We start from the raw sequence: 26,100 nt of genomic DNA, 5'->3' as shown, positions 1-26,100 counted from the left end.
GGGATCGTTCAGCTTACCTGGCCGGTACAAGATATCATAATCATAGGTGGATAGTTCGATTCTCCACCTCAATATCTTGTCATTCTTGATTTTGCCCCTCAGCTTGTTATTAAACATAAAAGCGACCGAACGCTGGTCGGTGAGGAGGGTAAATCGTTTGCCTGCCAGGTAATGCCTCCAGCGTCGTACCGCCTCCACAATCGCTTGTGCCTCCTTCTCGACCGACGAGTGTCGGATCTCAGGGCCCTGTAGGGTCCTTGAGAAGAAGGCCACTGGTCTCCCCTCCTGGTTAAGGGTAGCGGCTAGGGCGAAGTCGGATGCATCGCTCTCCACTTGGAAGGGGATGGACTCGTCCACTGCGTGCATTGTGGCCTTGGCGATGTCTCCCTTAATGAGGGAGAAGGCTGCGCACGCTTCCTCCGTAAGGGGGAAGGATGTGGACTTCATGAGGGGTCTGGCTTTGTCTGCATAATTGGGCACCCATTGGGCATAGTAGGTGAAGAGCCCCAGGGTTCTCTTCAGAGCCTTTGGACAGTGGGGGAGGGGTAGCTCCATGAGGGGACGCATTCTTTCGGGGTCGGGGCCGATGACTCCGTTCTCTACTACACAGCCGAGGATGGCAAGGTGCGAGGTGTTAAACACACATTTCTCCTTATTGTAGGTGAGGTTCAGCCGTTGGGCCGTACGGAGGAATCTCTCCAGATTAACGTCATGGTCCTGCCGGTCGCGGCCGCAGATGGTGACGTTATCTAGGTAGGGGAACGTGGCATGCAGCCCGTTCTGGTCAACCATCCGGTCCATCTCCCTTTGGAAGACCGAAACCCCGTTGGTGACGCCGAAGGGAACCCTAAGGAAGTGGTAGAGGCGGCCGTTCGCCTCGAAGGCTGTATACTGGCGGTCCTCAGGGCGGATAGGGAGTTGGTGGTAGGCCGACTTAAGGTCGATGGTCGAGAATACTCGGTATTGTGCAATCTGATTGACCATGTCAGATATGCGGGGAAGGGGGTATGCGTCCAGCTGGGTGTACCTGTTTATGGTCTGGCTGTAGTCGATGACCAGGCGATTTTTATCGCCGGTCTTAACGACCACGACCTGGGCACGCCAGGGGCTGCTGCTCCCCTCGATAATGCCCTCTTTCAGGAGGCGCCGCACCTCATAGCTAATGAAGGCTCTGTCCCCGGCGCTGTACCGCCTGCTCTTGGTAGCGACGGGTTTGCAGTCGGGGGTTAGGTTAGCGAACAGGGAAGGTGGCGGGACCTTGAGGGTGGATAGGCTGCAGGTGTTACGCGGTGGGCGGTTTAACATCCGCTGGTTGTCGACTGTGAGTGGGGGGAGGGGTCCACCGTATGCTAGGGTGACACTTTGGAGGTGGGATTGGAAGTCCAGCCCTAGTAGGACGGCAGCGCAGAGCTGGGGGAGGACGAGGAGTTTAAAGTTTTTATACTCCGTACCCTTAACCGACAGGGTCACAGCACAGTAGCCGCTGATGTCCGTGGCGTGGGACCTCGATGCCATCGAGATTCGGTTGCGCGTTGGCAGGACAGGGAGGGAGTAGTGGCTCACCGTGTCTGGGTGGATGAAGCTCTCCGTGCTTCCGCTGTCGAACAGGCAGGTCGTGGCGTGGCCGTTTACTTTGATGTCCATCATCGACTTGGACAGGTGATGCGGGCGGGCTTGATCCAGAGTGACGGAGGCTAGTGTGTAGTTGAGCGAGTCGTTGTCGTCTGCGGGTGAGGCGGTCGTCGGGTCTGGAGGCACGGTGGCAGTCGAGCGTGGTGGGTAAAATGGCGTCTCCCACGAGGTTGGACAAAATGGCTGCCCCCATAACTCACATGAGGCACTATTGGTGTCGGTTGCCTTGATCAAAGATGGCCGCCCCATGACTCACGTGTGGGGATGCTGGCCTCTGTTGCCTTGAAGGAAGATGGCCGCCCCCACAGTTCGCATGAGGCACTGCTGGCCTCTGAAGATCCACTCCTGCAGGCCTTAGCAAAATGGCCTTTCTTCCTGCAGGTTGAGCAGGTGGAGTTCCTAGCTGGGCAGCGCGGCCTCGGGTGTTTCTCCTGGCCGCAAAAAAAGCAGCCGTGGGGGTCCGATGTCGGAGCCGGTACCGGGGGTGGCGGTCCCGATCGGGTCCGGGACGCCGACGCTGAGGTAGGTCCCGGGGGCGGCGCGGTGAAGGGTATTGTGGTAGGGATCGGGCCCGAGTCCCAGGGTCGCGAACAGTACCTGGAAAACGCCTCCTGGTCCCGATGGGCCACCTCCAGGGAGAGAGCGAGGGCTGCAGCTTTGTCCAGGTCGAGGTCCCTTGCTTCCAGTAATCGCTGCCGTGAGTAGTCGGACCGTAGGCCTTTCACGAAGGCATCGCGGACGTTGTCTTCCGTATTTTCTGCCGCCGTTACTGCTTTAAAGTTACAGTCTCTGCCGAGTGCTTGTAGCACCCGTAAAAATTCCTCCACCGGCTCCCCTGGCAGTTGCGGGCGGGACCTTAGGTGCCTGGTATACATGGGGTTTACCGGGGTTTGGTACTGTCTTTTCAGCCGGTTGATGGCGTCCTCGTATGTTTTAAGGTCCCGGATGAGCGCGAATACTTTAGGGCTCAGTTGGGCGTTCAGGACTCTTAGCTTGGATCTCTGAGGCACGCTGGACTCTTCCAGGTAGGCTTCAAAGCAGCCCAGCCAGTGATCGAAGTCGAGGGCTGAGTTCGCTGCCCGTGGATTTAGATCCAGGTACGGTGGTCTGAGGGCTCGCAGCCAAGCCGGCTGCTGTGACTGTTGTGGCTCGGCGTCTGAAGGCTGCTGTGGCTGTTGTGGCTGGGCGTCTGGCTGGTCAAACATCTTAAAATTTAGTCAATAAAATTGATATACCCATCAATTCGTCCAATGAAAAGCGACGAGTTAGGAAAGTAACTATAGGTTTTATTGACTAAATAACAGAGCCCACCCTCATGGGTGATCGGATCCAACAAGGAGGAATACCAGCCAGTCGACTACCTTTATACCTGGGCAGGTAGGTGGAGCCATGGGCGGAGTCAGTGATGGTCAGCCCAGGTATAACAGCGTGACAAGAGGCGACCTCGTATAGTGATACAACAGTGAGAACAGTGATAACAATATAACAGTGATAACTATAGTGTAACGATAGTGAACGATAAAAGTGGTTTACCACAGGCGCCATGCTGACCAAATCATCAAGTCATCCGAAAAGGGACAACCTACACCACCACGCTATACATCTAACGATGAAGTAGAGATACCCATATCTACCTCCGATCCGGTGATACTGGAACCCGATGAACCCGACACTGGCCTTCAAGCCGAATCAGCCTTGCCAGAAGAACCTACTACACCCCCGAGGCGTTATCCGGACCGAGTCAGGAAGCCTCCTGAGAGACTAACTTATAATTAATTAATACAGCAATGTATATTATTTTGCATACAACATGTAATTAATAATTACTTAAAATATGATGTACTAGTTAGCTAGAAGGGGAGGAATTGTGGTGTATGTGCCTTTAAGAGCAATTGTGGTGTATGTGCCTTTAAGAGCCCCAGGTGTGCGTAATGCCGGTAATTGCCACTTGGGCTATATAAGCCTGTGTATTGTGTATATCCTTTAGAACCCCCCCCAGACTTGCTTAGTAAATACCTATGAACCAACTCCTGTCTTCAGTGTCTTTCACACGGACACTACAGGGTGGGAAGTAGGAGAGATTAAATGACAAAAGGGATTATAGTGCAAGGCAGAAGGGGATGGTAATGGGACAAGTAAAGAAACAAAAGATGGGTTTAGAGGAGGTGTAAATGGGAGTAGCAGAATCATTACCAGCAGCTGCTGTCCAAAAAAAATGGGGGCAGTGGTTATGACCTGAAGTTGTTGAGCTCTATCTTGAGTCCGGAAGGCTGTAAAGTGCCTAAGCAAAAGATGAGGTGCTGTTGCTCGAGCTTACATTGAACTTCGTTGGAACAGTGTAAGAGGTCGAGGATGGCGAGGTCAAAGTGGGAGTGGAGCGGAGAATTAAAGTGACAGGCAACCGGAAGCTCGGTCACGCTTGCGGACTGAATGGTGATGTTCCGCAAAGCGGTCATCCAATCTGTGTTTGGTCTCCCCTCTCCCCAATTTAGAGGAGACCACATTGTGAGCAGCGAATACAGTATACTAAATTGAAAGAAGTACAAACAAATTGCTGTTTCACCTGGAAGGTGTGTTTGGGGCCCTGGACGATGGGAAGGGAGGAAGTAAAAGGGCAGGTGTTGCATCTCCTGCGCTTGCATGGGAAGGTGCCGTGGGAAGGGGAGGGTGTGTTAGGGGTGATTCATAAGTAGACCAGGGTGTTGCGGAGGGAACAGTCCCTTCAGAATGCTGAAAGGAAGGGGAGGGGAAGATGTGTTTGGTGGTAGCATCATGCTGGAGGTGGAGGAAATGGCGTAGGATGATCCGTTGAATGTGGAGGCTGGTGAGGACAAGGGGAACCCTATTGTGGCTGTGAGAGAGGAAGGGGTGAGAGCAGAAGTGTGGGAAGTGGGACGGACATGGTCGAGAGCCCTGTCAACCACAGTGGAGGGGAAAGGAAGACATATCGGAAGCACTGGTATGGAAGGTGGCATCGTCCGAACAGCTGTGACGGAGACCGAGAAACTGGGAGAATGGAAGAGAGTCCTTACAGGAAACAGGGTGGGTAGAAGTGTAGTCGAGGTAGATTTGGGAATCAGTGGGCTTATAGTGGGTATTGGTCGATCGCCTATCCCCAGAAATGGAGATGGAGAAGTTGAGGAAGGGAAGAGTCGGAGATGGACCATGTGAAGGCGAGGGGTGGCTGGAAATAGGAAGCAAAGTTGATGAAATTTCAGAGTTCGGGGCGAGAGTAGGAAACAGCACCGATAGTCATCAATGAACTGGAAAAAGAGGTAAGAGAGTATTTGGTTGGTTCCAGAATAATTCAGCACACTCATTCTGCCCCTCTGCAATGAGATACAAAGCACATAATGGAATTTTAGACTGACTTTTTTGAACTTTTGCTCTTGGCTTACTGTAAATTCTGGTTGCAGATTTTTTAAGGAGCTTGTATTTGTATTGATACTGCCATCTAAGGAAGAAATAGCAGGAAACAAACTCAGTAAACCTTGTAACCATTTTAATAGTCACAAAGCAACATAGGATAAATGCGCCAGTGCTTGGTGATCATTACCTTGATGTATCCTTTTGTAACCCAGTGCTGAATTGCAGTTGCTGCACACAGTGGGCTATGCCGTTAGGTACAGTGGGATCTCCATTATCCTCATTCCCCTTTATCCACCAAAATTTTCATAGGACAAAGCCTTCCAAAGGGCTGCATCCCATTGTACTGTCCACTAATATCAATCTCCTGTATGACATAAATCAACCTTGTGGCCCAAAAAGAATGGTATTTATTTCATTGCACTTTTCATTGTTATGCCTCAAGTGTTGCTGTACCATATGTCTAATTTGAGGACTTGAATATGTGGCAATTTCCATTAAATTCCATTCAGTCGAGTGGGGGATGGGGGCGAGAAGAGGAGATAGATAATGGAGGCTCCACTGTAGTGATGCAATTGAGAAATGTTGCACTTCAATACATCCCTACACTTTCCAAAGCAACGCATTTAATTACGTTTAAAGAATATTTAACACTAGTTGATCTCCCTTGGCATTGCACGCAGGGAGTAAAGACCAAGTGTAGTCTTCAGGTGAACCAGGTTTAGAGGCCAGTGAATAATTGTACAGTGGTGCACCGATGTAATTCAGTCTCAATTTGAAGTCATACATTCTGTCCTAATTCTTGGAATTTCCATTATCAATTTGAATGTCCACATTTTTAATGGAAACTGTCTATGTAAACTTGTCACGCAGCAATTACACCCCAAGAGCCCCCGAACTGGGGGAGGGGGGTGGTTATGGCAAGTCTATTCATGACAGTAAATGCTTTGTGAGCATCCTACAAGTGTGTGTGTGTTAGTGTGTCTGTTGCACTTATGGCTGCCAGGATCTCATTGGATTGCAAATAAGAAATACTTTCAACTTTTATTAACACAGTTAAGCATTCATATAGCAATTAAATTAAATGTAACTTGTAGCTTGCATTGTTTTGATGCCCAGTGATTTTCTCTTTATTCAGTAGTTTTTTGGGATTGCCACTTTATGAAAAATGTGTAAAAGGTTAGACTTATAACTGGTTGTATTCAGGTGCAATTAGCACATGTTCTGATTTGAAAGCTTTAACTACAGAGAATGTTATGCTTCGATAGAATCATATTTATATTTATGCAAGTCCATAATTTGGAAATAATTGGGAAATGATGCTTTGGATTAGGCAAATCTTTAACTGAAATTGGCAGTAATAGGTACATCAAGTAAGCATTTCTTTAGTGTTACTGTGCAAAGGGTTCCTCTCAATTGAATGACCTAATGTGTAGCTGAGAAATGTCAGTTTATAAATACTGCATAAAAAGTAGAAATGGGAAATTGAGAGCCTTGTGTATAATTTACATATATTTTTTTTTCATCTTCATTTTGTCATTTGATCATCAATTTAAAGACTGGAAAATCAGAATTGTTTAAGAACTGCTGCAAAAGTGCAGCAATCCATTGATGTGTGATCTTTACTGAATTAATACCATTTATTCACAATCTTCTGCAAGTGTTGAAGACCTTTGAAACCAGACACTCCCTTTTGAGCTATGACATTTACCACAGACTGTGTAAATGAATATGCCTTAGAAGGATGAGTGATTTAAATCAAACTTAACCTCAAGTCAAACAAATCAATCTTGTATAGAAAAATGTGCTGTTTTGAAGATACACTATTAAATTTCATCAGTATGCACTGACTGTTTCAAACTTGAAAATTGATAATGTTGACATCGATGTACAGTACATCAGTCTTTGTGAAAAATAACTGCGCTGGGTTTTTCTCTTAGCCACTCTTGACCAAAGGAGCATTCCAGGCCCTGTGCTAAATCTCGCATGACCTTTTATTGTATGGAACAACTACAAAAAGTGTCTCTGTATGTTCAGATTTTTGTCGTCTTATTAGTTGGCCTGTTTGCCATGGAAAAAAAAAACAACTGAAATGAGTGACAAAAACCATCCTGTCGCAGCAATACTCGCCTGTGCTAAGATTCTCCAGTGATTCAGCAAACTTTGCATAGAAGTATATTGATGTTACAACATGGAAACAGGAAATTTGGTCCAGCCAGTCTGTGCTGACATTTATCCTCCAATAGAGCAGTAGTCCTAATCCTGTGTGCCCTCTCTGTTCCCATATTCCTTTATTCTCCTTTCTTTCAACCACCTATCTAACCTATTCTGAAATGTTGACATGGCCTCTGCTTTATTCACTAACTCACAAACTACTATGAAAAAAATCTTTCTCTTGCTCTCCGATCTAAATCTTTGCATTCAATCTTGTCAACGTCCCCTTGTTCTAGGCCCATTAATCCATGGAAACGGTCTGTTTCTATCTACTCATCCCCTCATAATTTCAAACACCTCTATCAAATCATCCCTTAATCTCCTGTGTAAACCAGTATGATTCTCTTCCCAGCTGAAACTGTTGTGTCCCTCCATACAGTGACTTGCAACTCTTGAACTCAGACATGTAACTAGCTCTTTCAGAGGCAGCCGTTCCACTACTTGAATCGTTGAGCTGCATTGCTCATACTTTAAACAAAGCAAAAGATCTGTGGCTACCTTTTACAGCTGAAAGCTAAATGTAGAATGGGAGACTTGGCCCAGCAGGTGAGAGGAGGAGTAGAAAGTCTTGAGTGAGAATCCCAGCATAAACTGACATTCCCAAGTAATTTCCCAGTTCGATGAAATATTGCACATACCGAATTAAAATGGAGTAGTATTTTTCCGAAGCTGTAGTTTCACCTGCCCACCATAATAGCAAAGGCAGCTCTATGCAAAGAGAAGATGGAGGAGAGAATGTATGATTATTTTATTCCTTGGATGCCACCACCAAGTGGAATCAGTGCTAGGCAATGCCAACATTACCAGCATACTAAAAGGGCACATTTCAAATTCCCTTAGTCATCCAACATACAGTGGTTATTGTATGTCACCAATTCTAGCTAAAACTGAAGGGGGGTGGGGGGAAATCAAACATCCCCCTTCACCACATGCGCAGACACACACTGTAGAAATACTAGCTTGTACTCCAGAAATGGCAGATAGTTGTTTTAGAATGCACAACTCAACCTTTTTCAAGTATCTATACACATTCTGAATTTTCCCCCTCTTAATTCTATACTTTGCCCTATTGTACAGATAGCCAAAGAGTATTGAACTATCTCTTTAATTATAATTTATCATTTTGCTTAGTTTGTAAAATATACTCATTAAATCCTATGAGAATGAATACAAGCTATTAATACAAATGTTAGCATCTAAAAGTGACAAACTAATGAAAAGTACAGTATTATTAAAAGCATAAGCTTTAAATGCCATGAAGCGAAAGCAATACACAGTAGTTCTTTCAAGTACAGTGGAAGCCAGTTAAATGTAATGGATTGGAACAAACAAAATAAATGACTTATAAACAGACTTGCATAACAGGAATGACTCTACCAGATCTGACCAAGTCATTTGTGAAAAATTAGACTGCCCGATGAATTCACTTGCAGCAGGACCATCGTTCAAAAACTTTTCAATGCAACACAGCAGCTGAGAGGAACGCCAATCACCATGAAAAGCACTGGTTCTTTTCATGTGTTTTGATCTTGCAGCAATTTATTTGTGGTTTGATGACTTATAATTTTGAAATCTGTTTTTCCTAGTATAATCAGATCTCTACATTTTTGTATGATGGTTAACTACCCACCATTTACCTACATTGGAGCTAATTGCATCAACTGTCAGCAATGTTTATTTTCCCCTGTGTATCATCGTGCCCCGCAACAAAATATTGCCATTTGAGGAATCTGTGATGAACATTATTTATTAACCTAATGCAGTTTGTTGATGTAACTATAAACACTACTTCTGAAACATTTGGGCCTCCGTTAGTTTTATCTTCATTGTATATGTTTATTAGTCTAATGCACTGACCACAGACTGACGCACAAGTTGCATGAAATACGAGCCTCAGCATCTTTATGATCATGCAAAATATCCTCCATTAGACATGATTACGTTTAAAAAAAATTAATTGATTTAAAACAGGTGGAAAAGTTTAGAGTACAGTGTAACCTGGAATGTTGCCATAATGTGGGGACTTCATGGGAAATGATGGGAATTAATTGATCAAGATTGCCAAATTACACTGCTGATTTCTGATCTGAATTTTGAATATGTTGCCTCTTGTCACTCACCTGCTCAGTCCTGTCCAGCAGTCCTCTGTTGCCCTGCTCCTGTGGGTAAGATCAGCTGACGTTGGAACAGTTGATCTAATCAGCAGACTGGCTCAGGGTTCCCAATACATTATGCCTGGGATTCTAGCTGCTGCAGAGCCAAGAGCACCAACCAAAAATGCTCCCATTAACAACAACCATGATCTCCTTCCCCAAAACTACAGAGGGGAGCATTAAAGGCAACATGTACTCAGAGGGCAATCCTGTTGGCAACCTTCACAACACTGGTTTCAGCAGTTCCCAAATTCATAATCTGTACAGAGCTTACCTGTGCTGGTGTATTGAATGCACCGGCTGGTGTTATGCTCAATCCATTCTGCTCACCACGCAAGCCCATCTAAACAGGAAGGATATGTATAGGTTTTTTAAATGGAAGTTCCACTGAAACAGCTGACCTATCTGTTAATCTTGCCATCAATGGTGGAACAACAGAGGTGAGTGAGGATAAAAAAATTGGCAGTGACTCTGACTCCCGCTCGTCTCCCAGTTGATGAAAATGTCCACTGATCATCAAGATTGCAAACTATGGGGAGTGTGAATAGCTCAAGCTTCCACTAATAACTGTTTTATATACTTGGGTTTTATTGAGTCTTAGTTAAGTACAGAATATGATGATGGCAGCATCGCTGCTTGCTGTAGACATTGTGCAGGGTTCTTTTGGTGTTGACTGACATAAAACATGTTTGGCAAGACTTTTAAATCATTTATTTTGGTCTTTTTCCAGTTTAGTTAGAGATGGCTTTCCTTTTTCAGTGGGGGAGGCTTCAAAGTAATTGTTTGAAGACTCACTAATGTCCTATTTAATAATGACATAATTTCCCCTTTCTAATATTGAGCTCTGAGCGCCAATTCCTACCTTACTCAAAATAAGAAATATTTCTGTCAGTGTGTAATGTCTAACAGTACAACACAAATTAAGTAAAAATGTATTCGAACTTAATAGTGAAGTGAAAGTGTAGGGTAATACTTTATATTCAAAAGAACACTTCCTAAGCTTTCCTTCTCTTTTAACTTGGCATATTTTATAACTTTTCTGTTTTTAAATTAGCCTTTATGGTGTATTCGATGAATGTTGCAATGGCATTTGGAATGTTGGCATCTCTTTATGGTGACTTCATGCAAGCTGTTGGAGCCTCTATTCGTATCTTTGAGCTGCTGGACCGTAAGCCAAAAATCCCCTGTGTGGGTGGAAATCGCCTTGCTTCTCTTGAAGGCAGTAAGTGGATTTTTAGATTTTCTAGTTCAATTAGCTTAGCTGAAAGCTTTCTTTCATTGATTTAACTGCTCTATTTAAAAAAAAAAAATTAAAAAAAATTCTTATAAAGAATTTTTCAATCTACAAATTGGTCGATGTTTTATAATGGTCAAAATCCAGTAGAATAAGTTTACCCACGAGTAAGGCCACTGGCTTGAGGTTTTCACAGAAAAATGAACTGAACTATGAGAGTCCCAGACTCGCATGTAATAACAGAATTTCACTCATTCAGTCCTCCTAATACAGTAGCCTTAATTATAAACTAATGGAATTGTAGATTGCAGACCTCCAATACTCCCACATCCCAGAATCTTGTGCAAGACAAACCAAATTCGACTTCCTCAGTCACAGTAAACCCTGCTCGAGTCATTTTGTTGAATGAAAGAAAAATATCTCCTTTTCCGTCAAGTCACAGTTGAGAAGTTTGTTTATACAGTCTGATGTTTCTCGACTCCTTCCATGTCCTATCACCAAAAACTCTCAAATTTAGAATACTGAAAATATGAATTCAAGCAAGGTACCCAAGGGTAATAAAATATTTGAAATTTTGATTGCATTTTTTTTAGGTATTAAAATTATTTTCTTATTTCAGGACTTGAGTTCCAGAAAGTCAGTTTCACGTACCCTACTAGACAGGCGTCCCAGGTTTTGAAGGTCAGTATTTTGCACAGTTTTTTGGGGGGACAAACCATTAATTTTAGTATAACTATTCCTAGAGCAAACACATTCAGGGGGAATTTTTACCTCCAAGGACAGGTGAGTTGGGGGCTGGTGGGAAGGTAAAAATTCTCAAACCCAACCTGCCTACTTCCGGTTTTAATGGAGGCGGGTCGGGGGGGGCGGGTGACCAACCCTCTCGGGAGGCTGTGTGCCTCCGTTTTATTTCTATTTAAATTTTTAATGTATGGAGGTCGGGAATCCTGGCAGGTAAATGGAGACGAGAAGGGCAAGTGCTTTCATTGCACTTGTTGTGGAGCAGGAGTGCTTCCCCCGGCCCACCAAGCTTACCTCCTCGAGATGGGAGCCCCCTTCCCCCCCATGCTGTGCGATTCATCCCAACCCCGCTCCACGAAGTCAGAGTTACTTGAGATCCGCTGCTCTCCAGCCTGACAGGCAGCCAAGCGTGTCAATCTGGCTGACTGTCGGGCGGGAATCCTGTTGGGGGGGAAATAAAGTAAAGACGTCCTGCTGTTAAATTCGCCAGGATATGCAGGAAACCTTTACTTTGGGATTCCTGTCCAAAAACCCTCCTCCAAACCACCCACCCACCCCCACCTGGCTCTTTTCCCTCCTCTGAGTAAATATTGGGGCCATTGCATTTTTGTGCTGCATAGGGAAACTTGTTTGTGTGCCAGTGTTAGCTGGCACTTAATGTATAAAAATGCCAAGCATTCAGAGATTTTGCTCTGCTGAGAAGCAGCAAAATGCAGGAAACATGTTTTCTGTTAAATGGCCAATAGGAGAGAGAGAAAGTAGCCCACTTGTTTTGTTTGAACAGCTCTAGGCTGAGAGTGATGTTTAATGTTTTGAGGGGAAAATTTGAGTGCAAAGAGTGATACTCTGAAGCCCTTTTTAAAGATTTTTTTTTAGATTTGTCCATGGGATATGGTTGATACTGGCAATCCAGTGTTTATTGCCTATCCCTAGCTGCCACAAGGGCATTCAGAGTCAACCATATAGTGTGGGACTGAAGCCACATCTAGGCCAGTCCGGGCAGGTTCCCCTCCCTGAAGGACATTCGTGAGCTAGTTGGGTTTTTACAACAATCCAGAAGTTTTCATGGTAACTTTCTGGTGCCAGTCTACAAATTGCCAGATTAATTGAAATAAATTTCAAAATTTACTGTTGTGGGATCTGAACTCCTGACCTCTAGGTTTCTGTTACTGGAAGAAACCTCCGTTTTACTTTTGCCCTAACAAATGCTGTGGTTCTCTGGTGCATGCCATTTGTATTGCAGCAAGTGAAACATTTCTCCCTCCTCCCCACCCTGTTCTATAACACAATCTTTGCGAGTGATTTTAAAAGTGTGTTCTAGTGAAAGACGTGCTATGAAGAGGTTTTTTTTTAAATCGTGTCGTCTATATTTGAGCAGTATGTAAGGTTGTGCTGAGGGGCTGTTGGTGTAGTTGTGTGAACGTCTGATGACTATACGGGATCTATTCATTTGTCGCGCTTGTTGCAGGTGACTAAGAATTGGGCAACTCTGCACATTCTAACTGTCTAAGTGATCATCAGAAACATTCTCTTTGTAGGAGCTGACATTTGCAGTTGAACCGGGTAACATGGTCGCACTGGTTGGTCCATCAGGTGGAGGAAAATCAACCATCGTCAACCTAATCGAGAGGTTCTATGATCCAGACTCTGGAAGAATATTACTTGGTATGATATTTCTTTAATGCTATTCATCAGGAAAATGAAAATTATTCAACTATATATATATATTTTGTCATAAACACATTAAAATCAGCAGTCTGAATCTAATAAGCAATTTTTTTATGGTGTAACGTGTTCTGGTTTGAACACTTGTAATACAGTGTAATGGAACATTTAAATGTTCTCCATGGTTGAACATTCTTGCTAAGGATCTGAAAATTTAAATAGTGCAGTTTCCCACTAGAATCTTTAGCTTTGCCTGTTGTCAAACTGATCTTCAATTGAAACCAGGAAAAATATGACACACATTTGAAGCATCAAAATTTATTTTATAGAGAATTCAAAATCCATGCAAGTGTATTTAACTCTGAACTAGTTGCCATCAAGCAAGTGTACAAAGATATTTTTTTAATCAATATACTAATATAATACATGGGAAAGTCTTTTAAAGAAAAAAACGAACTGGTAATGCTGTTTGCTGTACTATGCAAGATTTTTCTTTCAACAATGTACAGTTTTTAAACAAACGAAAAAATAGATATAGAGATGTATATAGATTATGGCCCAGCATTTCCTGCATCAATGAAATCGGCGAAGAAGGTCATAAGTTAGACCATTGTGCACCCGGATCAGCTAGTGGTTAATTTGTGCCAAAATTTGATTATTAGAATACGCAGTGAGCGTAGAGGTGAATCAGATGTGGCGTGGCCAATGACTTGTTTCTGCAGGGAGATGGAGACCAGTGTTCCCCACTGTATGCAGTTTGATTTCGGAGGTCTGCACCTATTTTAGAGAATGAAGGGTCTCCCCGCTATTTAAAAAAAAACAAAGCTGCTACTCATTCAACTTCTAGTCTATGTAGATATACACAATAACAGACAAATATAAATTTGGTTCCTTTTTTCTTGTGTGCACTATGGCTTCAAGTTAAATTTGATATGCTGCAGTAGATTTGAAAAAAATTATGCAGCTATCTCAAAAATCAATCCATAGCAAATAGAGCAAGATAAACTGCAAATGTAATGAAATCATCCCATATAGATAACTTTACGTGCTTACAAATAAGTGTTTAGCCTGAAGCTGTAATCCGTGCAGGCCGACATCGGAACCATACCCAACGGATTCATTTCACCACGGGACCTATTATTAGCACTACAACAGCAAGGTTAGCAAGCATTTTTACAAAATTGATGGGCTGTAATTTGCTGGAGCATGCCTGGTTAGTTAGACTTTTTCCTACACCTTGCAACGCTCAAACTTTTTGCACTGGACGTGCGAGCTGATAACGGCACAACCAGTGCTTCTAGTAACTTGGTGAACAACAGGACCAACAGTGTATCTCCTTAACCAATGAGAGTTATAGATTCAGAAATAAACAGAGAAGGAGGGTGAATGAGTGAGTAAATTCAATGTCAAATCAAGTACAGAAAAAGAAATTGAGAAGGAAAGAAAGAGACAAAGGAAAAGAGAGAAAACTAAATTTTAAATTTGACATTTTTTTGAAATCTCCAACAACAATTTACTACCTGAAGGAATGAGATTCCACACTAATTGTTCACTTTCTGGGCCAGAGAGGTTGATTGACAGTCATGAAGAATTATCATGTTGTTAAAGGGTACTTATGCTATTAATTACTAAATGTAATTTTCCGTAGCGCGTTTAATGAGCAATTAATGTGCAAATGCAGCAACTTCATGAAACTCACTGGGAGGGTAAGGGCGAGATGCCATTTTTGAGAAGCTAACGGTGGAGTGGTGCAAATCATCAGCAACTTGCGATGATTCGAAATTCACGGGGTATTTCTTCATCACAAGTAGCTGGCTGATTTGCACATTAATGTGCTTCATTCACACGCCATTATTTTTTCAGCCCAGTATACCCTTTATCCTTTAGAATGGTAATAGCCAAGGAACCTTTGGTTTCTGAGACTGTGCAAATATTAATTTGCAAATGCTAATTACCTTATTTACTTCCAGCATTATCACTGGGTTAAGAATAATCCCAATTTTTTATTAAAAATATGTGCATATTTTGCGTGAACATAACAATTCCTGTTATACTAAACAATTCCTGTTATACTAAACATACATAGCCCACCAGGGCCGTTCTGCAACTGTCTAAGTGGCAGAGGCGGTCACAGTGGGATTAATTCAGCAAACTGGATCTCTTCATTGATTTTAATGGGTGATGGAGCTATTGGCCTGGATTTTGCGATAGGAATAACGGCGAAGCTATCAGTATTCACTTATTATGGAGTAAATCGGACAGCAACTTCTGGCATCTGCACATGCGCAGTTAAATGCAGAAATTTCGACGTTGCTGTCCGATTTACCCTGCTCCTCCAGAAGCTGCGCTACACAGGTATCTCGTCAAAAGACACGACATTGAAATCCATGCAAGGGCGTGAACTTGCTGTAGTTACCCACTAAACACGCCAGAAAAAGTTAGGGTTGGTGCATTCAGGTACAAAGATGGGAGGGAAAGCAGTGAGTGAGGAGGACATAAAAAACCTGCAAAAGGACATAGACAGGCTAAGTGAGTGGGCAGAGATTTGGCAGATGCAATATAATGTTGGAAAGTGTGAGGTTATGCACTTTGGCAGAAAAAAAAATCAAAGAGCAAGTTATTATCTAAATGGAGAGAAACTGCAAAGTGCTACAGTACAAAGGGATTTGGGGGTCCTGGTGCATGAAACACAAAAAGTTAGTATGCAGCTGCAGCAGGTGATCAGGAAGGCCAATGGAATCTTGGCTTTTATTGCAAGGGGGATGGAGTATAAAAACAGGGAAGTCTTGCTGCAGTTATACAGGGTATTGGCGAGGCCACACCTGGAATACTGCGTGCAGTTTTGGTTTCCATATTTAAGAAAAGATATACTTGCTCTCGAGGCGGTTCAGAGAAGGTTCACTCGGTTGATTCCAGAGATAAGGGGGTTGACGTATGAGGAAAGGTTGAGTAGGTTGGGACTCTACTCATTGGAGTTCAGAAGAATGAGAGGCGATCTTATCGAAACATATAAGATTGTGAGGGGGCTTGATTGGGTGGATGCGGTGAGGATGTTTTCACTGATGGGTGAGGTTAGAACTAGGGGGCATAATCTTAGAATAAGGGGCTGCCCTTTCAAAACTGAGATGAGGAGAAACTTCTTCACTCAGAGGGTAGTAAATCTATGGAATTTGCTACCCCAGAGAGCTGTGGAAGCTGCAACATTAAATAAATTAAAAATGGAGATAGACATTTTCCTAGCAGATAAGGGAATTAGGGGTTACGGGGAGAGGGCAGGGAAGTGGACGTGAGTCTAGATTCAGATCAGCCATGATCCTATTGAATGGCGGAGCAGGCCCGAGGGGCCGTATGGCCTACTCCTGCTCCTATTTCTTATGTTCTTATGTTAAGTGAATTTTTAATGGTGTGATAAGTCTTAATTACTACCAAACAACCTCTCTGGCCCTGAAAATTTAATTTTATAAGCGTGGAGTCTCATTCCTTCAGATTTGAATTATTGTTGGAGATTTTTTAAGAAATACTAATTTTTTTTTACTTTTTCCTCTCTGTCCCTTTAACTCTCTTAATCCAATCTTCCTTTCCCTCTTAGTTTTCTGTACATGATTTTACATTGAATTAACTATTCTAATTTATACTTCCTGGTTTAGACACTGTTTCTCAGTGAGGGTTCGTCAATCTGATTGGTTGAGGAGACACTACCCTGTTCACACTCGCCATAGATCCCTAGTAGAGGGCGCCACACTGAAAAGGATCTCAAAATACTGTAAATTGCCTCTTAGAGGCCCACGAAAAGTCCATGGACAGCTATAAGCACAATGAACAGCAAGCACCATTCCTTTGCAGCTGACTGCAAAATCCTGGCCGTCATAATTAGCTGTTCAACTGTCTCGACAGGGTAACAGCACAAAGGTCTCAGGAAATTATGGAGTGGCGAAAGTAATGACTGTAGTTTCCTGGTACCTCTGCACCCTAAATCAGGCCCATGATATAGATGCACCATTTAATGGCGCAAATCTCCAGGAAATTCTGGGCCAATATGTAAATAAGATTAATAATTACTGACTGGTTCAGATTACATAATAAAATCTAAAGAAGCTTAAAATACATTATTACCTTGCAACAATCTGTTTTATATATTATACTTTCCTTGTAAGAATTGAGTGCACAATCCTGTGGGCAGCATAATGCTAGAGTGTGCCTTTTCAGAACTATACTTCATTTAGCCTCATAAGAGCCTTGTGATTCTTGCATCAGAATGCAAGTGCAGTGAGTCACTGGACGAGCGCAGTGTGTTTGGCAGGATAATGGGGAGATCGTAGTACCAGCAGCAGATCGGGAGGCCAGTGCAGTAAAGTAAAACCATGTTGTTTGTAAACTTCAGTACATGGTTTGTGTGGAAATATCTTTCTTTGTACAAGTACTTATCCAAGTATCATTTGGTTGGCATTATTTCATTGTCAAATGTATTACTTCTTTCTCCAATTTCTCCCTTCTATCCACTCACATATGATCTCACTTAAATTTATGGAACCAAAAGGAGTTGAGAATGTAAAGCTAACAAAATACTGACTAGGTTTTATTGAAACCATCTCTTTATGTTTGCGGCTGTGCTGATTTTAAATGCACTGTATAACCTTAATTCCCTAGTCAGTCGAACAATATAACACCCAGAGTTACTGCACTACTTTTATTTAATGTTCACTTCAGTCCTTTCAGTGTGGCAGTGGTATTTCTGATTCAAGTTGGAAAAAGTACAATTTCTCACATTCTAGGATGATTATTGAAACAATCTGCGGTACACTGCCTTTTCCAACTGCATTTTACAATTATGGGGTTTCTGTTGGTCTCTCTTAAAAATGAAAGTATTGCCACCCATAGGCAAGCGTACTCATTTAAATTTCACTATTCGAGTGCAACACATTTTAATAAACAAGTTTCCATTCTTGCATAATTCCTACCTTTATTAAAGGAATACACTTTACATGTGACTTTCAAATGGAAAAAGAGGGAAAATCAGCAAGAATTCTACATTTTGGATGCTCCACTTCAGTATAGCTTGTATCTCCTCCAGTTGGCCACACTGCAGTTTGTTTGGAGAGCATGGATATGTTGTCACACATCTGGCTGTTTAGTGAGAATGTAAAATACTGGCTTTGGGATAAAGTTTGGGTCACTTTTTATTTCAAACCATTCTTTGTTTGTGATTTAACTCCGATGATTCAGAACATAGAAAAATAGGAGCAGGAGTAGGCCATTCGGTCCTTCACCCTGCTCCGCCATTCAGTATGATCATGGCTGATCTTCTATCTCAATACCATATTCCCGCTCTCTCCCCATACCCCTTGATGCCTTTTGTGTCTAGAAATCTATCTATCTCCTTCTTAAATATATTCAGTGACTTGGCCTTCACAGCCTTCTGTGGTAGAGAATTCCACAGGTTCACCACCCTCTGAGTGAAGAAATTTCTCATCGTCTCAGTCCTAAATGTCCTTCCCCGTATCCTGAGACTGTGACCCCCTCGTTCTAGACCCCCCCCAGCCAGGGGAAACATCCTCCCTGCATCCAGTCTGTTTAGCCCTGTCAGAATTTTATACGTTTCAATGAGATCCTCTCTATTCTTCCAAACTCTAGTGAATACAGGCCTAGTCGACCCAATCTCTCCTCATACTTCCTTTAACCATGAAGTGAATTTTCTATAAATATATATTATAATGAAGTGCTTATTTATTAAGCTTTTTACTTCTGCACTTGCAATTATCTGCAAATAGAACAGGATCTTTGAACTGCAACAGAGTGCAGGAACAATATATTCCACTAAAAGAAAAGAACAAACTAAACACTAATGAGACTCCATGGATGAATAAAGCCATAAGGGAATAATTGAGGGTAAGGAAAGAGGCATACATTAAGTACATAGACAGCAGGGAAGTGCATGATAAGGGAGAATACGAAGAGATGAGAGAAGTCAAAAAAACAATTAGGAAGGCAAAGAGGAACTATGAAATTAAATTATCAAGGAACATAAGACAAAATAGTAAAATATTTTACAGGCACAGCAATAAAAAAAAAGGTTGGGATAGGAATTGGGCCATTAAGGGATAGTCTGGATAATACCACAGGTAACGATAGAGATGGCAGAAATATTGAACAATTATTTTGCTTCAGTATTTACTAGAGTGATAGAACAGGTGGACATGACATTGGATGATGAGATAGATGCATTTAAAATAAAAAGAGGGGATATATTAAATAAACTAATCAAACTCGAAGAGGATAAAACCCCTGGTCCACGAATTTTAAAAGAATCTAGGGAAGAGATAGCAGAGGCATTACTACACATATTTAATAATTTGTTAGAAAAAGGTGTAGTGCCAGAAGACTGGCGGACAGCTAACGTAATACCTATATTTAAGAAGGGGGATAGAACATGTCCAGGGAACTATAGACCAGTCAGCTTAAAATTGGTGGTAGAAAAAGTAATGGAATCCCTACCAAAGGAGAAAATAAAAGAACATCTAGAAACCAAAAACATAGTAATGAATAGTCAGCATGGATTTCAAAAGGAAAGTCATGCTTGACCAACCTCATTGAATTTTTTGTAGAGGTGACGGAGAGAGTAAACTATGGTAATGCAGTAGATGTAATTTATCTAGATTTTCAAAAGGCCTTCGATAAGGTACCCCATAATAGACTAATGAATAAGGTCAGAGAATGTGGAGTCGGGATAAATAGCAGAATGGATAGCTAGCTGGCTTCAAGACAGAAAGCAGAGAGTAGGGGTAAAGGGTAGCTATTCACAGTGGCAGAAAGTGGGTAGTGGTGTTCCACAAGGATCAATGCTGGGATCACTGCTGTTCACAATTTATATTAACGATTTATACTTTGGAATCAAAAACACAATTTCTAAATTTGCGATGACACCAAATTGGGGGGGGGATATTCAATACTGAAGAGGACTGTAACAAATTACAGGAGGACATTAATAGACTTGCAGAATGGGCATATAATTGGCAAATGAAGTTCGACACAGATAAATGTGAGGTATTACATTTTGGTAGGAAGAATAGGGAGGTCACTTATTTCTTGGAGGGTGCGAGTCTTGGTGGGGTAGAGGAACAACTTCTTAGGCAGTCCCTCGGAACCAAGGATGACTTGCTTCGACATTAAAAATGAGTTCGCAGGTGACTGATGGGGCAGACGGTGGTTGAAGGGGCGAGTGGGTGGGGTGCTTAGGTTGACGTGCGCTGCCTGTGCTTGACTTCCGCTTGCTCCCGGCGAAGAGACTCGAGGTGTTCGGCGTCTTCTCCACTTTGTGCGGTCTTGGGCCAGGGATTCCCAGGTGTTGGTGGGGATGTTACACTTTTTCAAGGAGGCTTTGAGGGTGTCCTTGAAGCGGTTCCTCTGCCCACCTGGGGCTCTCTTGCCGGGTCGGAGCTCCGAGTAGAGCGCTTGTTTTGGGAGTCTCGTATCGGGCATGCGGACAATGTGACCCGTCCATCGGAGCTGATCGAGCGTAGTCAAAGCTTTGATGCTGGGGATGTTGGCCTGAGCAAGAACACTGACAATGGATTTGCAGGATCTTGCAGAGGCAGTGTTGGTGGTACCTCTCCAGTGTTTTGAGGTGCCTGCTGTACATGTAAAGGGACAAAGGGATCTCGGAGTACAAATACACAAATCATTAAAAGTTGTGACATGGGTTAGCAATGCCATAAAAAGCAAACCTAGCACTAGGGTTTATTTCTAGAGAGATAGAATTGAAACGTAGGGAAGTTATGCTAAACCTGTATCGAACTTTGGTTAGACCACACTTGGAGTACTGCATACAGTTCTGGTCGCCATTTAATAAAAAGGATATGGAGGCACAGGAGAGGTTGCAGAGAAGATTTAGAAGGATGATACCAGGAATGCGAGGGTATACCTATCAGGAAAGGATGAACAGGCTAGGTCTCTTTTCTCTTGGAAAAAAGAAGGCTGAGGGGTGACCTAATTAGAGGTCTTTAAAATTATGAACGGTTTTGATAGAGTGGATACAGAGAGAATGTTTCCACTTAGGGAATTCAGAAGAAACTTCTTTACCCAAAGAGTGGTGAGAATGTGGAACTCGCTAACACAGGGAGTGGTTGAAGGAATAGTATCGATGCATTTAAGGGGAGGCTAGACGAGTATATGAGGGAGAAAAGAATAGAGGGTTATGCTGATTGATTTAGATGAGGAAAGACAAGAAGAGGCTCGAGTGGAGCATAAACACTGGCATGGACTGGTTGGGCCGAATGGCCTGTTTCTGTGCCATATATCCTCTGTAATCCTATGTAACTTTGCATTGGGTCTTACACGCACATTAATGAAACTTCCACATGCACTTCAGATTGGGCTAGGGACTTGGGATGTGATTTTTGGTTTTTGATGCGTTTCTTTCAACTGCGAGGCTGCTTCTGATTAGCTCTTCTGTCACCACTGGGCTGAAAATTATCCTCCAATTTCACTTATCTACAGTGGACTTTCCTTCATTATGACAGATAATCAAGGTTGCACTATAGGTACAATAGGGTAGAGTTTCCATTCTGCTGCGCTGGTTTTTTCGGCACAGTGTGCCCGAAATCAGTGTAAACCGCGCAAAAGATAGCTGACTTTTAAGTGCAAATTACGTTCAGCTATTCTTGAGTTTCCACGATCTTTTGCGCTAGTTTAAAAAAAATCGTGCTAGAAGCCGGCCCAGCCCACAAACCTGACCACGCCCCTAGAATGAATTAATCACCATTGCGAGTTTCCGCTAATTGTGCTTGTTCGCCTTCGAGGAGGTTCTAAACATTAAGCTGGTTCTTTTGGGTGCAGGGACACTCATAGGCACATTTTAAAAGCTGTTGAATATAATTTTTTAATTTACTCAGCTAGCGAGAGTGTAAAATCAGCCAAATTTCCTATTCCTGATTTCTGTCTAATGAACCAGTAAAGTACGCAAGTGTCAACCCCATCGGGCTCAACTATGATGCCTATAATGATCAAATTGCCTCCCAACATTCAATGTTGAGGCTAGCACATTAAAACTTAAATATCTTGGGCAAGGTGCTTGAGGACAACCAGCATGAATCAGCTTCTTCAGGAGAAAATTTTGGGATTTAAAAAAAATGCAACTGCAGTCCTCACATGTTGAACATCCAGTATTCTAACACAGTAGTAATTTTGGTGATTTTTGAGTGTTACTACTTATAACCATAATAACCTTTTTGAATAACTTTATCTGTATTGTTTGATTAGGAGGCTGTGATCTACAAAGCTTGGATCCACAGTGGTTCCGGCAGAAGATTTCGATCGTCAGTCAGGAACCGACATTGTTTGCGACTTCAATAAGAAAGAATATCACATATGGAAGAGAGGCTAACATGGAAGAGGTAAGCTTTTATAAATTGTGCTGCAGCTCAATTGTACACTAACGATTTCTACAGTTTGAAAAATGCAGCATTTGTCAAATATTATAAAGAATGATTTACAATTGGGTGTCTCGATAGTGGAAACTCCTGGCAAATCCTATGTGATCATTTTGTCCAAAACATTTCAATAGAAAGAAGAAAGACTTTCATTTTGTATTGTGTCTTTCACAGCCTTATCCATTTGCAGCCAATATTCATTGAGTATGAACAGCCCTTAGTAATATTTATTTATGGGTATAATGAAGTCAAGGTCATTAACTTCATTGTCTCAGACCTTGAACCTTCTAGATGTTGGCAGCTACTTCGAATCAAAATGATGACCTAGCGGGAGAGGTGACCGAGTGCCCAAGTCAGAAGACGGCTTTGAATCTGAATTTATAGTTTTGATCCCTGCTGTAACTGGGAAAATCCAAGGCTACAAGACTTCATTTAGACCCATAATTTTTCAGCTTTAAAAAAAAAGTTTAAAAATGTTTTCAAGCAGGGGAATCTGTTGACATTAACATGAATTCCACTTTCTGCTAGGGCAATCATAAAACACCACTGACAACAGCTGTGACTGCTCCATGACACAGGCTGTTCAACTCCATTAGTAAGTTTACTAGGGAAAGAGAAGGAGAATAGTAAAAATGAAACCAATGTAGTAACAGGATACTGGCTAACATAAATTGTTTAAAAACTGGAAAAGCTGCATCAAAGAGCTGCAAGGAGAAACTACAGAAGCTGAGTTAGTTTACACTAGAGAAGTGAGAAAACCTTATTGAGGTATTCAAGATCGTGAGGGTTTTAGCAAGATGAACCCTGAAATACTAACCATGAACCCCGGAATGACGATGAAGGGGCATGGGATGAAGCTCAAAAGAAAAGGTGAATGGACAGAACAGACAGTAGTGAATGTTTGGCATGGGCTGCCGAGGGTGGTATTTGAGCTGATAACATCAGTAATTTTAAGGAGTTGGACAAGCATTTGGTGAGAAAATCAATTCGGAGCTACAGCTAGTGAAATGCGAGTCCTGGTTTTGAACTCTTAAAGCACACCAGATGGGTCAAAATGATCGTTTTGGTCCTGTAAATTCCTGTGTTTCCAACCTTGCTGTAAGTGCATGAAATAAATTTGTAAAAGGACTATCCACTAGGAGTATACATAGATACATAGAAGATAGGAGCAGGAGTAGGCCATTCGGCCCTTCGTGCCTGCTCCGCCATTCGATGAGATCATGGCTGATCCTTTAATTCAGTATCCCGTCCCCGCCTTCTCTCCGTAACCCTTAACCCCTTTTGCCCGTAGAAATATATCTAATTCCCTCTTAAATATATTTAATGAGCTGGCGTACACTGCCCTCTGTGGCAATGAGTTCCACAGGTTCACCACTCTCTGAGTGAAGAAATTCCCCCTCATCTCTGTCCTAAATGGTTTAGCCCTTATCCTTAAATTATGTCCTCTAGTTCTGTTCTCACCCGCCAAGGGAAACATTCCTTCTGCATCCAGTCTGTCTAGACCTGTCAGAATTTTATACACTTCTATGAGGTCCCCTCTCAATCTTCTAAACTCCAGTGTGTACATCCCTAAACTACATAGTCTCTCCTCATAGGTCATTCCCGCCATTCCTGGTATCAGCCTGGTGAATCGCCGCTGCACCCCCTCCATGGCAAGAACATCCTTCCTCAGATGAGGCGACCAAAACTGTACACAGTACTCGAGGTGTGGTCTCACCAGTGCCCTGTACAGCTGCAGCAAGGTATCCCTGTTCCTGTATTCTAACCCTTTTGCTATGAAGGCCAGCATACCGTTTGCCTTCTTGACCGCCTGTTGCACCTGCATGCTCGCCTTCAGTGACTGGTGTACAAGAACACCCAGGTCTCTCTGTACTTCCCCCTCTCCCAATCTATTGCCATTTAAATAATAATTTGCCCTCCCGTTCCTGCACCCAAGGTGGATAACTTCGCACTTGTCCACATTATAGTGCATCTGCCATTTATCCGCCCAATCGCCCAGTCTGTCCAAATCGCTCTGGAGCTTCCTGGTCTCTTCCTCTGAGCCCACCCCCCCTCCTAGTTTAGTGTCGTCTGCAAATTTGGAAATGCTGCATCCGACTCCCTGATCCAGGTCATTAATGTAAATTGTGAACAGCTGGGGGCCCAGGACAGATCCCTGTGGTACCCCACTTGTTACTGCCTGCCATTCAGAAAATGAGCCGTTTATTCCAACTCTCTGTTTTCTATCTGACAGCCAGTTCCCTATCCACGCCAAAACTTTCCCCTTTATCCCATGAGCCTCAATTTTCCATGCTAATCTTTTATGTGGGACCTTATCGAAGGCCTTTTGGAAGTCCAGGTACACCACATCTACTGGCTCTCCCCCATCTATTCTACCAGTTACTCCCTCAAAAAATTCCAATAGATTAGTCAAGCACGATTTACCCTTTGTAAATCCATGTTGACTCTGTCCTATCCTGTCCCCATTTGCTAAGTGCTCCGCTATTTCATCCTTAATGATGGACTCCAGCATTTTGCCCACAACTGATGTAAGGCTTACAGGTCTGTAATTACCTGCTTTTTCCCTACCCCCCTTTTTGAATAGTGGGGTAACGTTAGCTACCCTCCAATCCATCGGCACTGTTCCCGAGTCTAATGAATTCTGAAAAATCATCCTTAGTGCATCCGCTATCTCTAGGGCCACCTCCTTCAGTACCCTAGGATGCATGTTATCAGGCCCTGGGGATTTGTCCACCTTCAATCCCTTTAGCTTCCTTAACACCATATCCTTAGAGATATTGATTTGCGTCAGTTCCTCCTTTGCCAATGTCCCTATTTTTCCCGATATCCCAGGGAGGTTTTTTGTGTCTTCCTTCGTAAAGACTGACCCAAAGTATGCATTTAGTTGATCTGCCATTTCCTTATTTCCCATTATATATTCCCCCGTATCTGACTGCAATGGACCAACTTTGGTTTTCACCAGTCTTTTCCTTTTGATATATTTATAAAAGCTTTTGGAGTTAGTTTTTATATTTTCCGCCAGCTTGTTTTCGTAAGCTATTTTGCCCCGCCAGTATATTTTAATTCAGCACCCAGCTTAGTGCTAAAGCAATGCTTGGTGCCTGGTTCACCACATCATTCTACATAATTCCTAAGTGCTATAGACTAATATCTGCAGTGATCTGAATACATGAAACAGCTGTTGGTTATGCAAGAACTATTCCAATCACAAGACAAGTTTGAGCTTGTTTTGCCATAAGGGACTTGCACTTATTGGAGTATTGCAAACATGCGAACAATGACGGACAGGAAAAGACCCACTGGTCCACCCAGCCTGCCCCACACAACTGCGATGCCTTGTGCAACACAATACATACACTCCCCACCCAAAAGCCATGTAATCTCCTAGGAGAGACAAAAAAACAGAAAATCCAGGCCAATTGTGGGGGATGGGGGGGGGGGGGGGCAGAATCTGGAAAATTCCTAACCGACCCCACAAGGCGACTGAAACTAGTCCAGGAGACTACTCTGGCTCTGATTAATGTTGTACAGTACCTACCTCTTGTGCGAGGAGATTTCCGCTGCAGCCAGAAGCAAGTCCAGCTGTCGCTTGAAGGAATTCAGTGAATCAGCATTCACCACACGAGCTGGCAGGCTGTTGCACAGGTCCACGATTATCTGGGGAAAGAAC

At 42.9% G+C, this 26,100-nt stretch overlaps 1 protein-coding gene across 2 annotated transcripts in view; it reads left to right on the top strand.

The window, feature by feature from the left end:
* LOC147104304 (uncharacterized) overlaps positions 1-26,100 on the top strand; it is a 171,511-nt gene that overhangs the window by 79,677 nt on the left and 65,734 nt on the right. For both annotated transcript variants that reach the window (XM_085961522.1, XM_085961521.1), the window contains exons 13-16: positions 10,420-10,587; positions 11,219-11,280; positions 12,879-13,005; positions 22,261-22,394. In XM_085961522.1, coding sequence (XP_085817648.1) covers positions 10,420-10,587; positions 11,219-11,280; positions 12,879-13,005; positions 22,261-22,394 — 491 coding nt within the window. The remainder of the gene's footprint in view (positions 1-10,419; positions 10,588-11,218; positions 11,281-12,878; positions 13,006-22,260; positions 22,395-26,100) is intronic.

This window comes from Somniosus microcephalus, chromosome 19 (assembly GCF_052327205.1).
Source record: "Somniosus microcephalus isolate GS21.2 chromosome 19, FLI_Smic_1.0, whole genome shotgun sequence".
Taxonomy (NCBI): Eukaryota; Metazoa; Chordata; class Chondrichthyes; order Squaliformes; family Somniosidae; genus Somniosus; species Somniosus microcephalus.
The sequence above is the reverse complement of the archived record's forward strand: the minus strand, read 5'-3'. Positions and strand labels throughout refer to the sequence as shown.